The sequence below is a fragment of the Schistosoma mansoni genome, chromosome 6, assembly GCF_000237925.1.
Source record: "Schistosoma mansoni strain Puerto Rico chromosome 6, complete genome".
In the NCBI taxonomy this organism is placed as follows: domain Eukaryota; kingdom Metazoa; phylum Platyhelminthes; class Trematoda; order Strigeidida; family Schistosomatidae; genus Schistosoma; species Schistosoma mansoni.
Genome location: NC_031500.1, coordinates 18,333,114 through 18,349,724, shown reverse-complemented (window position 1 = coordinate 18,349,724; position 16,611 = coordinate 18,333,114). Strand labels below are relative to the sequence as shown.

The window sequence follows — 16,611 nt, the reverse complement described above, 5'->3', positions numbered from 1 at the left end:
TAATACAACTTCAACTCTTACTGTCAGTCATCCTACACTTCCTATTATTGATAACTCATCTCCACAAACTGCACAACAAACAACGCATACATCATCATCATCATCGTCTGTCAATAGTAGACTTGTCAACAAGATTGTAGAACATTTGGAAAACCATTTAAAATTACAATATTTAATTCCATATGTATTAAATTGGTTGTTGATTATTATGACACCAGTATCGGCTCGACCTTTGGGTAAAAATGTAAGCTTAAATCATTTATATGGTCTTTGTTTCTCACTATTCAATGATCATTTTTAATGTCATTTGATCATCTTGTTTAATACGGAATAATAATCGAGTTCAAACATCGGCATCTGTGAAAGATTGTAATCCAGAAGCGAATAATAAGCATTTAAATTATTCACTTGATAATGTATTTTATTTAAAACATTCAGCTCGTAGATTAATCCTGCTTGCGTACGTCAGATAATATTCATTAGCGTCCTTTTTTAACTGGAGGTATTTATAACAAATATGGAATAGTCATGCTTGTTCACAAAATATCTTCCTCAAAACACCAACGGTTTCATCAAAACTCAACTCCCTTGGGTGTTTTGGCAGGATAGAAGTTTTATATTTAGAGTATTCTTGTAAGCCAACTTTCTGTGTCAGCGATCTTACCTTCTTTACTTCATCTATATCCTTATATTCCATTGGGAACTCATGATTTCAACTATATAAAATTACTAAAATTTCCACAAAATCCCCTTCTGACATACACAAATATTCAAGAAATTAACTAATCAATAACAAAAGAAAACAAAGATGAGACAAACGTTTTAAACTGTTGTAATAAAATTCTATTACTAGAATAATCATAAACAAAGAAATATTCCATCCTATTAAATAATTTAATACAGAATAAGTTGGATGTAATCCAGGAAATTGTATAATCTAAGAAAAAGTGAAGGTAAAAACAAAACACTATTAGAATGGATAGGGATAAAAAACATAAATTATGACTACTACATAGAATTGTTAAATTAACCAAAAAAAAAGCATTGAACGGCATCAATAATTAGATAAGGGTTTATATACTCAACTTTGACTTATTGAATGTTTGTATATGGGTGTTTACGGGTTAGTCATGTTACCTGATTGCTCTAGCTGAAGTAAACTTTGAATAGAAAGTGTCAGGCTGAAATGAATGAGAACACATACCATACCTGCGGACACTGATTGCCAACTGATTAAGTGCGGATTGCATGCCTTGGGCATTATCGCACAGTAAGACAATATCATCCGCATACTCGAGGTCGAGAAGTCGTTCTCCAGGCAACAGATCCACACCACCATTACTTACGTCCATCAGAGCTGTTTCCAGAATGTCATATATGGCAAAGTTGAAGAGGAATGGTGAGATCGGGCAACCCTGCCTAACTCCACTGCTCGAATGGAATAAGGGAGAAAGGTGGTTGTATGCCCTCACTCTGCCTGAGGTGTTCGTATACAGGGCCTTTAAGATGTTAATAAATTTATCAGGCACACCCTTCTTCAATAGACAATCCCAGAGGACCGTCCTGTCCAACGAATCGAAGGCAGCCCTGATATCAAGAAGCACTACGATTGTTAGCCTGTGATAAGTATGACCGTGTTCTAACATTTGGCGGAGGGTGAAGATATGATCAAGACAAATAACAAGATGAATAATAAATGTATCAAAATAACAGCTCTTTCGTCGATATCCAGAAACATTAGAAATATGGTTCAAAAAAAACTATGAAAATGTATCGATGAAGAAATACTGGAATTAAAAATTTGGGGGAAGATAAAGAGTGTCAGTCAGTCAGTCAGTTACAACGTAGAACTTCGTACGTACGTACGTACATCAGTCCGAGTTGCCATACCATATTAGCACAGAGATGAAGTTGTCGATTCAAATCCCATATTGGTAGAAGTAGTAAGAGTGTAAGCATTAATGTGAAAGATTAGGGTTTGAAGATGTTATTGAAGGAGTATAATCCAGTGAAATAAATTTGGAAAGAGAAAAAGGATACAGACATGAAGGATTCAGATTAGAATTTGGTAGAACACAAAGACTGGATGCACCTTCGCCATTGCAAATGATTTTGAGCCATGTCATTCAAGGTCTCTAACCATCGGTTGTTATCATCTCGCGAATCCCAACCAGGTAGTCTATACCTACCAACATGGTTCAGTCCACTTGTCAGTGACTTCATGGATTTATGCCATGTTTTGGTCTGGCCGCCCCTAGCTTTCTTCCAACCTACTCCTTCACCATGGAACATTACACGTCAGGGCAGTCGGCGGTTGTGCATACGTAACACGTGTCCCAGCCATCTCAACTGATCAAGTTTCACTACTTCATCAATCGATTTGCCATCATTACCTAGTACCTGTTTCCTAACATCTGCATTACTTACCCAGTGGTCCCAGGATATACGAGCAATGCGTCGAAGACACCTATGATCGAATACTAGTAGCCTACGAATATCCTCTACTCTTATCGGCCATGTTTCACTGCCATAAAGTAGGACGGAACGGACTGCTGCACAGTAAACCCGTCCTTTTGTTGCTAGACGGATATCTCGCCTACGCCATAAATGACGCAAGTTGGTGAAAGCTAGACGAGCCTTCTGTATCCGTGCTGAGATTTCGTCACACACCAGACTACAAGGGCTGATGAGACTCCCAAGATAAGTGAAGCTGTCAACACGCTCAACTACTTCACTCCCTATCATTAGTTCAGGTGTCGATGCAACCCAATCCTGAAGTAACATTTTGCACTTCGAGGGAGAGAATCGCATCCCGAACATGCCTGCATTGTTGCTTATAGTGGTCAGAAGACTCTGCATTTTGTCAGCGTCTTCACCGAATAAAACTATGTCGTCGGCGTATTCTAAGTCAACAAGTGAGCCTCCCGGTAAAAGTTCAACTCCAGGAGATTGAGATGATGAAAGTGATACCTCTAAAAGCATGTCAACGACAAAGTTAAACAAGAATGGGGAGAGTGGACAGCCCTGACGAACGCCACTTGAGGTAACCAATTCTGATGACAGTTCGCCATAGGCTCTAACTCAACCAGTTGTGTTCGAGTAGAGAGCCTTTATGAGGTTAATGTACTTCTTTGGTACTCCTTTCACTGACAAACACTGCCATAGAACCTCACGACCAACGGAGTCAAATGCCGCCTTAAGGTCAAGAAATACTACTATTGTGGGACGTCTGAATGTATGTCTATGTTCTAGGACCTGACGTAGAGTGAATATCTGGTCTATGCAACCACGTCCAGGTCGAAAACCAACCTGGTTTTCTCTAGTCTGCTCTTCACGAGCTTTGGTTAGGCGTCCAAGTATTATTGAAGCTAATATTTTAGACACTATATTAGTCAAACTGATTCCTCTGTGATTGTCACAGGAGGACTTTTGTCCTTTCTTATAGACTGGCACAATCAGTGATTGGGACCAGTCGGATGGAATTACGTCCAGTTCCCAGATTCTACCTAAGACCTCAGTCAATCTCGCTGCTAGTACTGGACCACCATCCTTAAAAATCCCAGGGGTAAACTTGTCAGGGCCTGCGGCTCTCCCTCGCTTTAGATTTCCTATAGCTTTTTCAACCTCGTAGAGAGTTGGAGGACTTACCTCAATTTGCCATTCAGGACGACTGGGGATCGTGGGTAACTGAAGTGTGTCTGAGATAGTTTCGCTAATAGTTGGGTTCCTAATGCCGGTTTCTTTAATAAGTCTGAACAGCTGTCTGCTGTTACCTATTGCTGCTGCCTTTTCCATCTCTCTTGCTTTCGCTACCCACCACTGTTCACGATCATTGCGTAGGCTTCTTATTAGCCTTCGCTTAAGCTGACTTCGCTCTTCGTTATGTTCAGAGCCAGGAGGGATAAGTTTTCGAGCATCTATCAGTGCGGTAGATGCTGCCGAGATCCATTGTTTCTCCCTGACCTTATTGCTTACCTTACTAGCGGATATCACAGCTGTTTCCACAGCTTTTCGGATGTCATACCACGCTGCTTCGGGGTGGACACAACTTACATGTCTGTCTAACTGTTTTTCCAGTTGTTCCTGAAATATATTCTTAGCTTGCTTATCATTAAGTAGAACCCTTAGAGGCTTTCCTGCAGTGTCTTTCCTACGTCCAGTGAGTCGCAGACAGATACGTGCTCGCACTAGAGCATGATCTGAATCTAAACATGTGCCCCAGAATGAGCGACAGTCTTCTATCGAGCCCCTCCATCGGTGGCTGATAGCGATGTGATCTAATTGGGTCCAACGTTGGGACGAATTCGGGGGTCGCTATGTCAAAAGATGTTTTTCCTTATGCTTAAAGTTAGTATTTGCAAGAAATAGGCGGTTATCTGAGCACAGCTGCAACAGACGGTCACCATTATCTGTCCTTTTAGCCACGACACCATAAGATCCACCCAGGTGTCTTTCCCTTTCACTTAGTTTACCTACTTGAGCATTAAAGTCACCAGCCACTATTACTACATCAGAACGCCTAGCTTTTCGGAGAAGGTCAGAAGGTTTCCTGTAAAACTCATCTTTTATATCGTTTGAGCTACAGTCAGTGGGAGAGTAGGCAGAGATGACGAAGAGACAACGACGAGTTTCCCTATCTTTCCGAGTCCTTACTGATCCGTTTAGTCGGACAGCGCATAGACGACTGTCTACTGGGATCCAGTCTAAAAGAGCTAGTTCTGCCCTACGACTTAATGCTATACCTACTCCAGCGAGGCCACGGGAAGCAGCATCAGGGCTTCCAGATACACGAAGCGTGTATCGAGATGGTTCTTTATTTTGATTAGGTGAGGTCAAATGAATGACTTCACTCGGATCTTGTATGCGCGTTTCAGAGACGCAGCATACATCGATGGTGTAAGATTCTAGAGTCCTAGCTAAGGAAGCCTGTTGTCCTATTTGGCACAATGTTCGGACATTAAAAGTTCCTACATGTAGTTTAGAGCGGGGTTTCAGGAGACCAGGAATAACGTTCCGTGTACACGAATCGTTTGCTCTAGCGGTGCGAGGTGATAATAGGACGTGGGAAGGGTTAGTCGTGGAGATAAGAGAGTTATTAGGAGGTGTAGGAAGAATTTGAATGTGACCAAATTGGTCTCGTGTGCTGTTACGGGTATGAGGGCATTTATCACTTCTCGGCTGCCCACACCGTGGAAGGGTATTTCTTGAGGGACCTGAAAAAGAAGTTGGATTAGTGTTGGTCTGAACGACCTGGGAGCGTGACCGCAGTGCCCAAGGGACAACTGCTTGAGGCCGGTCACGCACGGCCTTTTTGTGAGGGATTTTTGAAGTGTTAGCTCCGTTCTTCAAAGGACCTTACCGCCGGAGACGGAAATCCGTGGGATAAGGCGAGGTGTGTATTTTTAGGGTCGACCTTTTCTAACCCCACCCCTCCTTGTGGGAAGGCAGCATCGCTGTCATGCTGGTTGTCTGAAGGAAACACCTTACTGCCGTCACACCTCTGTACAGTTGGCAGTACGACTTCGCCTTCGGACCTTGGGATTGCTGCTTTTAGTCTTACCGCTCTTCAACCGACCCGTCTGGCATGGTAGGACCTCGAGGAACGATTGTTCCAGCCAGCATAGCTCGATTGCTTCATCACGATAGGCAAGCCCGACCACCACGTCAAGGTAGCAGCAACGGTCGGGAAGATAAAGAGTGAATCAGATTGCACCACTAATGACCGATTCTGAATCATTCCAAACGTTTTCAACTGCTGTTGACTGCTGTAGTCAAAGGTTAAATTTTAGACCCGGGGTCGAATCCATTAACCACAACACAACCGCTTCCACTTTTTAATAAAATAGATTTTATCGAACCTTCTCAGTAGTAGAAAGTTATTTTTATTACGAATTTATAACAGCTAATACAATTATTAATCACAGAGAGAGAGGACTAGATTGTTCCCTTTGTTTCAGTCTATAAGGCTTCATGGTAGTACATATAAATTTAACTTTGTCACAGACGTTCTTCGAGAGAAGACATATTCACCGTCTAACTTTTCAAAAATCGATCTTTTACCAGGAGATTCATTTGTTGACTTAGAATACACAGATGATATAGTTCTGTTTGGTGAAGACGCTGACAAGAAGCAGAATCTTCTGACCACCTTAAGCAATAATGAACGGCATGTTTGGGATGGAATTCTCTCTCTCTAAATGTAAAATGTTGCTTCAGAATTGACCTGCGTTAGCGCCTGAATTAATGATAGGCAGTGAAGTAGTTATCTTGGAAGTCTCATCAGTGCTGATGATCTGGCATCTGACGAAATCTCGATACGGATTCAAAGGCATCACTTATGGAGTAAGCGAGATACCCATTTTCTCACGGAAGGATGAGTTTACTGCCCCCAAATGCCCTGGTACGGCCGAGAGTGGGGAGAGTCCGCTCTTCCTCTCCAAATGCTCTCACATGGCCAGCGAATATATAGCCTCTGCCAGGGAAGTTCTGCTCATTGCCTTCTTGTGGCGGGGGTGTTGTCTACGAAATTGATAGGACGAAAAGCGAATGTCCGGCGCTTAAACCGGGTTGGTGGACAAGGCGAGTCCACCTAGGGGAGTTGGAAAACCCTCATTCCAAACCAATGGTGCACATGGGCTGGCTCCAGTATCCTGAGGAAACGAATGGCGCACGAATCAATCGTTGATCACCGGCTACCATGGGAATGCATCTCCTCACGATGCTCCACTGCCTTGTGGATCAGATCTTTCGGTCAAAGGCTCCGGGTGTGGGCCCGTAAGAAAACCACCTGCTTCAGTCTGGGCACCTGGGCAGTATCACAGCCCTCGAGCAAATCGAATGAGATTTGTATGGTGCATATGTTTCTGGTGCTTCCTTGTACCAATATTTATGTGTTTAAATAAAATAAAATAAAAACTGCTCAGCAGTTTGCTCCGTCCTATTTTATGGGTGTAAAACCTGCTCGCTAGAAATAACGTATAACCGCGGGTTACTAGTATTCGATCAAAGGTATCCTCAAAACATTCCTTGTATATTTTGGGATCAGCGAATAAGCAGTGTCTGGATTAGGAATAAGGTACTAGGTAAGGTTGAAAAACTGACTGATGAGGTAGTAAATTTTCATTAACTGAGTTGGTTTCGACGTGTTGCGTATGTTAAAGATGATCAAACGCCTAGGTGTAAACATAGTAGCTAGACTGGATGTGATTAAATATCACAAGGCTAAAACGCTGATTTTCATCCTCACTTATAAAATTCTCATATTATAATGAAAAGTAAAAATGAGCATTTTTATAAATATATCTACATCTATCAACACTTGAATGAATAATGTGAAATGTTGGCGAATGAATTATGGTTATCTTAGAAAGAGAGGAAATAACGATAATAAACTTACTTCCTTTAATACGACATTTAAGAAAGCTGACGGTGAAGGAACAGAAAAACGTCGAATTGTTAATCGGCTCAATATGGATGCACTAAAACGTGGTTCAAATCCGATCTCAGGTATTGTAGACAAACCGAAAACAAAGTTTATTGGTAATGAACAAGAACGACCTCTAATCTGACCGGACACATAAAGAGAAGTCAGCTCAATGAAATCACATAAAACCTGAACAGGGATGGATTCAATCTCTGTAAGAATAATGACTAGAGGTCTAAGTGACGCCGAACTTTGTTTTAGATCAGAAAGCACTCCTGATCCTGGAGATGCTGATACACTGTCAGCTAGTTCGCTTTTTAAAGTGTTACTAACTTCATTAGAACGTAGACTAAATCTTTGATTTCTTCTAGTTGGTGTGCTCAATCTAGGCGAGGCAGATGACATAGGACAAGGTTGATGTGATTTTTGAGATCTCGGTTGACTGGTACTACGTTGAGAACGAGGACGAGGTGTAGTTGGTGGTGCTAAAAAACAAAGAATGTTTAGTCATGAAATAAGGATAGCTCTTGTAAGTCAATATAAGAAAAACTAATAACCATTGAAACTCACCTGGTGTTTTAAATTCTGGATTCCATTCAGGTGCGCTGGGACCACAGTATTTTTTCGTCTATAAAAGAATGTTTTAAATTCTTAAAATTAGTGGGAACTAAAAAATATATCCGTTCGTGATATGAAGTTTACCGATATAAATAATTTCAGTCATTGAACTGATTTTGCCTTCATTCTTAGTCTTCCCTTAAACCCTAACCCTGAAATCCTATACACTTCTTTTTTATATCTATTTTTTCTACTACTGATAACATAGCTGCTTCTATTACTCTGAGATTTGTCTTGAAATAATTTCATTTCGCTATGCTAATATACACAAACCAAATGATGATTACTACTGGATAAACTGTTCTTGCTTCAATTAGCATTCAGACAAATCACATTGACAACCATTTGATAACATTCATTTTTATTTTCTCAATATACTAGGTCACTTATCTACTCTCTTCTATTCTCACTTTGTGTATCTTTAGTTTTCAACTTATACAGCAGCCCACCTATAATGGAATCCCGGCCCTGGTACGTCCAAGAGTGAAGAGTCAGCTCTCTCTCTCTCGAAACGCTCCCATATGGCCACATGTATATAGCTACTATCATGTATCTCCTTACGATGCTCCACTGCCTTGTGGGTCAGATCTTTAGGTCAAAGGCTCCGGGTGTGGCCCCCTAAGAAAACTACCTGTTTCGGTTTGGGCACCCGGGCAATATCATAGCCCTCACACAATTAAGTGAAATGACAACTTTTTTTGTGGCGCATATATATCTGGTGCCTCTTTGTACCAATATTAATGTGTTCAAATAAATTAATTAATAAATAATGCGGAAATTCGGGATCGTGTGTTCGAGCACGGTGATGACAATTCAGTCAGTGTCACTACCTTGAAATATCGACTTCAGTGGCTTGGACATGTCTTACGAATGTCGTCCCAGAGAATTCCACGTCGTGCATTATTTGCCAACTCTGGGACTGGTTGGAAAAAGCGGAGAGGTGGTCAGTGTATGACATGGTTTCGTGGTATGAAAAAAAGCTGTATAGAACTGGCTTTTATTGGTCCTTCACGACTCCTTGGTTGGGGTCCTAGAGATGGTACAACACTGACTGGAGACGTTATCAGATATGGCTCAGAATAGAAGCCAGTAGAGATCCTGCTGTAACCTTTTACTTTTTTCATAAAAGTGAACGTCACTTTCTTCACTGAAAGGATTCTTTCTAGTTTTATTTTTACTAACTGAAATGCTCCTTCCATTATTATTATTTTACTCTCATTAACTTATTTTTGTTCGTTGTTGTTGTTCCTCTTCTTCTTTATCATGCGCACTTCATCTCTTCACAAACCCATTGTTATTGTGTGGCGCATACGTATTTGGTGCATCCTTGTACCAATGTTTGTGTTCAGATAAATACATATGCTAATATAGTGTGGCAACTTGAACAGATCCGTAGATGTATCAGGTTCTAAGTTGAACATGATTAACTGACTGACTGATTGGCCTAAAACTAGTGACTATTTCTTCTGTAGTTCCTAAAGTCCATTTACGTAAAAATGTACAAACTTGCGACGCGAATCCCCATGGGAATCGCACTCTTTGTCATTCGACACAGATTGAAATTCGAAGATGATCCTTGTAATTAACAATTATTCACTAATCAATCTTTTCTAAGTAATAAGTCGACGATATCGTAAGACAGAATCTTCTGAATAACTATCAATGTGGAGTTTATCAGATTCGGTGTTTTGTTTTTTTAAACTAAAAGATACGTAGAACAATTAGATCGTAACCAATGGTTGGAGATTCTAGGTGACATGGCTCAGAATCGATCACAATGACGTAGGTGTATACACTTTTTATCTTCCCTCAAACCTTAAGATGACAATTGCTTCATAACATTCTTCCTTCCTATACCGAATCCTTAAATACAACCTATCTTTCATATTCTACCACCACTAAATTAACTACTATGAATCCGGTGTTCATCTTGTTGTGCTAACGAGGTATGGCAACTTGGACCGATGCATAAATGTGCCTGGTCCTACGTTGTAGCTGACTGACTTACTGACAATTAGATCCGAGCTAAACTCAAATTTACAACTGGAAATTGGAAATATACATTGTCTTTAGATAAATTGCACCAAACAAAGGAAATGTTTTATTACACGTAAAATAATGTGTCGAAAATATTATTAATGACGTTAAATGGTAACGAATACAAGGGACTCGGTTAATTATTTACTGAACACAAATTTATCGCCATTTATTAGCTATAAAACTTTGGCACTTATGGCATAAAGAAAAATCATAAAATATGTTGACCTACTTACTCCAGAGTAGTACCATTCTATCAAAGCCAAATACGAGGAACGTGTAGCTGGAGTGAAATTTTGCTATGTATAAGAAAAGGAACAATTTTATGCTAAATATTAGACAAAGAGCTTCAAGGTTTTTTTCAAATACGTTATAGTTTAAAATAGTCCACTCGAATCAGAAATTAATCAACACTTAAGTGAATTAGAGATTAATTTCAATATTAGATAATCCACAATGATCAATTTAATTCCAATCAAGTAACAGAATATTTGAATGAATTCGTAAATCTTGTACGATAATTTTCGATGACAAGAACATCTGATATTTGACCAACAGATAGCGGATTCTGATGTTAAATAGTTGGAAGTGAGCGACAAGAAACCCTGTACCTGGTTGCCATGATAGTTGATACTCGTCACCAAGGTGTACCTGGAGCCTTGAAGGACCTTTCAAATTTTTCACACAGTTTCCACTAGTGCTCTGCTTCAACGTTGAGGAGACTGATGCTCTTCATAGGACTCAGATCCACTTAACCCAGCTTCGCAGTCTAAGACGTTACCGCCGAAATATTTGTTCCGCAAACGACTTTCGGTAAGACTTGGAGATCCGCTTCGATTGAAAAACGAGTAGCAACTAACTTCATAATTGTCCAGTCCTTATAGTTGATCGACTCTTTGTGTTCACTAACCCGGTTAAAGCGCCGGACACTCGCTTTTCGTCCTCTCAATTTCGTGAACAACACCCCCGGTGTGAGAATGCAGTGAGTAGGACCTCCCTGACAGTGGCTGTATACGCGTAGTTATGTGGGAGAATTTTGAGGGGAAGAGCTAACTCTCCCCACTCTTGGCCGTACGACGATATTTGGGGAGTGTTAAGGTTGGGCATAGAGTACTAGTTAATGATGAGAAGTCATTGAGTGAGGTTACGAATCCTCACCAATTGAGACTTTTACTACGTGTCATGTGTGTTTGATCACCATTTATCTCGATGAATGATGTCTGTCGATCTGGAAGTATGTTAAAAGAAAGCTAAGGGTAGCCAAACCAAGACAAGGCATTAGTCTATGAAGTCTTTAACTGTCAGTCTGAGCTATACCAATAGATGAAGACTACCTTATTGCAGTTCAAGCGATAATCCCTATTAACCTTTGGAGGTGCTATATAATATGGTTCAGAATTATTCACAATCGCGCAAGTACATTCACTCTTGACATTCTCTATATCTTGCATTCTAATATTTCTCCATACATAGTTTTTTACTGTCTTTTCGAACTGTGATTATAATGTTCAGTTTTTATCGTTATTCTCGCTACTTCATTATTTCAATTCCCTTTGTCATTCGTTTTATGCCATGGTAACTTGGAGTAACGTGCAACTGTATAAGGTTCTACATTGATGATAACTGACTGATAATATAATTTCAGGTAAGCCCTGTCAAACGATTGTCTAAGTAATACCAAAGTTAATCAAGAAGAAAAGCTTGGTGCCACGAAAGGTCTTTGAAACAACTGAACGCTTTTTGGTGCTTTTTTTCTACTGAACAACACGATGTGTTAAAATAACTGTCATCAGATTTTTCGTGAGACTATAATTTGTGGACGAACCAATAAGGCTTAAGATAACAGGTTTCGGATTTTAGGGAAAAATTCATACTCATTTGGCTAAATACTATTTCGGCATTATAGCTTACGTCAGTTCGTGATGAAAATCCTAATTTTCATTCCTAACCTTAACCACCAACCGTAAAGCATAATTATAATTCCTTATGCTGTTTTATAACCCTCATTTAGTCCTAGTTAGTAGGTGGACATTCTCAGGGTCACTTTAGCGTCATACATTTGTTTTCTCATGGAAGAGGAAATGTTAGGATTACTTACCACCAAAGTATACTTTGATTCCTTAAGATCTTGAGAGGGAACACGTAAGTTTTCATCGGAACCTTCATCATTTCTAAACCCTTTACTCTGGTGACAAGAATCGTCCAATAGTTGCTGCACTACAAGAGCAACAAGACTACGGACACTTGTTGTATTAGCTCCAGGACTGACGACAGCCACATGTCCACCAGATTCTAAAATTAAATTTCTGAGGTGGCCATAAATAACAGAATGATCGGGAGTATTAACACCAGCTAACAGGAGAGCTGTTGGAATTTGTTCTAAATTGACAATGCTTTTCGCCTCCAAGTTGTGCAACGATAGCCAGGAAGTGTGTGAGTTTTCAATGAAATTGAACACTTCAGTGAATACACTTGAAGTGAGAAATCTAAGTTGAGTCTGTGTCGGTGAATGTTAAAAAAGTGATTTGCATACTTCAACGCGTGAAATTATTGATTTCCATACACTAAGGAACTGGTCATAGCGATGATTGGACGGCGGCTGAAGACCTTTTATAATTCGAAAAAAGCATTGTTAGACTGAATTTTATTTCACATACCTTTCTGATCTCCATGATAAACAGAGAACTCCTAACAAGCAAAATGAAACGCACTTCCAAGGTGACTTACCGTCATTTATGAATTCGCCGCGATGAAAATGGGATTAGAGACTCCGAAACAGTCAAACTTCAAACTGTGTCCCGCACGATTAGTGAACTGAGCCATCCTCAATGTTTCTATATTAATTACTGGGATTTTCCGATATGTCTTGAGACGAAAATATTTTGTGATTAACCAGTTCTTTTGTATTAATATGTTTTTGTTATCCCCTCACATCATTTTACCATGTTTTTATTTTTTTTATTCCATATGCGACTAGTCATCGATGATAACATTCTTATTGTGAAATACATGATTTTTGAACCTAGAAAATCTTAAAGGAAGACAGAAAATAGTTGATTGCCGAGATAACTATGCAAACAAACGAGCGGTATCTACTTTACCGGACAATAATCAAGAGCGGAAAAATCGCTAACAAAGAAGAAAAACCGACTTAAATAACTTGAGGGCCATAGAAAGGTCTAAATATTGATGACTATGTTTAATTGATGTCGATGTGTTTGACCTTCATGCTCAACACTCATCTGAAAAACAGAAATATAGGGCTAAAAGTGACACGAAGGCCCGGTAGATACATAAAGTGCATTTAAGTTGACTAGTGAAAGCAAGTGATAATAGTCAATAATAACACAAACGTAAGGCTTAAACAGTCTTGTGAGCAAATCCAGAAGTTGATGGAGTTCAAGTGCACTAAAAACCTTACGGTTCTTCCAGAAACCGTCAATTTATTCTGGCTATCAGGTATCAAGGAACTTTCGTCGAAGTCGTTAACTAAAGTATACCGCATCCTAGTCACAGAGATTGTGTCATTCGATTAGTAAAGAGAAGTCAAAACAGAATAGGTTGTCCTCTGATTAAGTGTATTTTAGCCCGTCGATACTCATGTTATCATCAAGCCTGTTCTTATAGACGTGATAGTACATGGATTCAAAATGAATGGTTTTATAAGGTCCTTCGTGTGTAGGTTCAAGGGGTCGGTGTGAAAAGTCACGACGTTCGAAAATGCTTGCATCAAATCTTGAGAATTATTCTTCCAGTTAGTTTTCTACGGGATGGGATCGCTAACCCTATGCCGAACCCATCTCATCTACCCTGGCTTGGGACCGGTAGTGACTCTGGAAGATCTCCTGGCGGAAGGCCAAAAAAATAGAGGCAGATGTGAAAAGGATGAATGTTAACTGGAAAGAACTGGAAAAGATTGCCCGGGACAGGTTTGGATTGAGAATGCTGGTGAACGGCCTATGCTCCTCCACGAGGCAAACGGGCATTAGTGATTAAGTAAATCTTATGAAGAGTTGGAAGAAACATAGATTGATGCGCTCGAGTGGAGGCAGGTTTAGCTGAACGAGTTGCGTTTGCCAGCCACCTTTAGTTCACTAAAGAAGATGAATGATCCACGAATTCTTCTGGAAGTCAAAGTAAGTGCCGTAATTAGGATATGGTGCATCCTATGTCAGTTATCACTGTATTGCGAATACCGATTAGAACGAGTGGAGATGCGTCAGTCCACTGTGACATGTTGGCAGCTGGAAGTGAGGCTTTCAACTGTCGTTGAAACCGTTCTACCAAATCAAAAGCTTGTGGTCGATATTGTAGTAAGACGACGAAAAGGTGCATATTCGAGCAGGGGCTCACTATATGTAGTAATTGTCGAAGTGAGGTACTGTTTCTGGCCATCGTGAGAAACGTTCCAAACAAGTTAATAGATAAGATTATTATTTGATCCCGATCGATGATCTACCAGATAAAGATGAACGTGGTTGAAGTGAGTGTCATGGATTGAGAAGTTGCTCACGAAAAATGTATTACGTCTAATCACCCTGGATTTATGTCAGCTAGCACAGGAGAGTACTCACGCCAAAAAATAGTCCTGCTGTGACTTTAATGGTTGCTCGAACATCTAACTACGAAAGTTTATGCAATGTATTGAAGACGTTGTGTGAATAATGTGTCCGGAACCTATGAATATAACTCAAGGTAAACCTGTCCCGCCTGTTCAGACTTGTCTGATTCGTATTTTCAAAATCATCGTCAATAACTTGTGCCAGAGACCTCCGTCTTTCTTTTGAAGATGAGAGAGTTTAAGAAGATCGATCCCTTGGAAATTGTTCAAAGAAGTAATGTGCGACATATTATCCTTAATTACACTGTTCATCCAAGATATACGTTATGTACGAAATAAATCCCCAAATGAAGCCCAGTTGTCAAGGCTCTCAAAGTAAGCGCTTGTCCTAACAAGAGTTAGAAGAAATGATGTAAGGTTTATGGTTGGTGTACAAAGTAAATTCTTGGTCCACTATAGAGTGTTAAGAGTGATGTATAGCACAACATGTAGCCAGGAGCACCCTACCAAAATGTTATACTTTGGTCGTATTAGTTTCTGGCCACAATATCAGTATGGCGCGGCTCGGCCATGCAGATATGATCATTCAACATACCATCTTGCTTTATATATTGCATATAATGTTCTCTTCTCATCCTAAATGTGTTCCTCATAAGACCCTGGAAGCAATCGCTGATGTCGCAGTAAGATTTGTCATCAAAGCTAATGATGACTCCATGTAAAGTCTGACATATTATGTAGTCACATCATAGCAAGTCTAGCATAGGTAAGTGTACTAACACAGACCTAGACCTTAATTTTGAAATACGTCGATTCAGTGTCATGTGATCTTCGCGAGAAGAATATCAAGGGTTGACAGGTAATTTTTTCCAATTTTTTAAAACTCTCCAGACTGTTGAGTTGGATGCGTATGCGACTAAACTCATGAATGCTTCGGTGTCTAAGTGTGTAAGCGTATTCGAATTCATAACATTCCTTTGCACTGTGCGAAATTCTTTCTTCGCGTTGCTGTCCATCTCAATGATTTTTTCATCTCTATGAAGATTTTCAGTTAACGTATTCATGAAAGACGCGTAATTCGGCATGCACTGTCAGTAGAGGCTTACTGGTACGTTGAATGTACACAGCCGCTCGACTGTGGTCCATTGTGAGCGGTGCAAAATAGCCGCTGCCTTATTTTCCAGAAGGCTATTACCCTGAGCGTCAGTCGTACGCCAGAAAACCTCGAACGGGTCGATTGCGATTTGCTATCTCCAAATGTTCACATATTTCCATGTCTTTGCAATCGTTGGATAATATTCACATTCTATATGTGGAATTATCTGTCTGAAATTGAGACTAAACAGTCATCGATATATCAGTTCACATAGTCGAGACCTCTGAAGACGTCGTAAGTGAGTCGTTTAGAAATTTGAGCAGCAGCAGTACGCACAAAAATTAGTAGAGTCCCAACAAGTTGATGGTAGCTGTTTTAGAGATATCGTCCGCGGCCACATGGGTATTCTTGACCAAGTCGATTTCCGAAAAAACAATCGTCCTATTCAATGTAGCTGTCAGGCTGTGCATATGCAGTAACTGGTAACGATCAGGTGTGATCTAACTATTGAATCGCTTATGATTGCTAGTTAGACGCCAACTACTACCTTTCATTTTAGGGACCATATGTAGGGTAGATGCTATGAGATGCTTGATTACCTGGTAATTCCCGCATCGATTATTCGATCAAATTCATTTTTAAATAATCTTAACTTCCTAAAGGCTAATTGGCAAGATCTTAGGAATGTTGATTTTCCTGTAGTAATAATGGGAGGTGCAGTGTTCTTGGGCACACATGGCAATTTTGGTCTTCTTCTGTACAGTGTGAGGGACCTGTCCATTATTGATCGGAGCACGGATCGACTAAATGTTTAACTGTGACTGAGCCTAACCTACAAACAGAAAATGTAGCTCAACGAGCAGGTGATTCAGTATT

General features: G+C 40.1%; 1 protein-coding gene across 1 annotated transcript in view; it reads right to left on the bottom strand.

The window, feature by feature from the left end:
- The window catches only part of Smp_127070 (putative origin recognition complex subunit), a gene marked incomplete at its 5' end in the record, with an annotated part of 30,611 nt that extends 17,800 nt beyond the window's left edge, over positions 1–12,811 (bottom strand). Inside the window, 7 exons of the mRNA XM_018798493.1 lie at positions 7,397–7,908; positions 7,994–8,051; positions 10,315–10,377; positions 12,177–12,575; positions 12,612–12,685; positions 12,736–12,766; positions 12,806–12,811. Of these exons, the coding sequence (XP_018653429.1) occupies positions 7,397–7,908; positions 7,994–8,051; positions 10,315–10,377; positions 12,177–12,575; positions 12,612–12,685; positions 12,736–12,766; positions 12,806–12,811 (1,143 nt within the window). The remainder of the gene's footprint in view (positions 1–7,396; positions 7,909–7,993; positions 8,052–10,314; positions 10,378–12,176; positions 12,576–12,611; positions 12,686–12,735; positions 12,767–12,805) is intronic.
- Between the last annotated feature and the right edge of the window lie 3,800 nt (positions 12,812–16,611).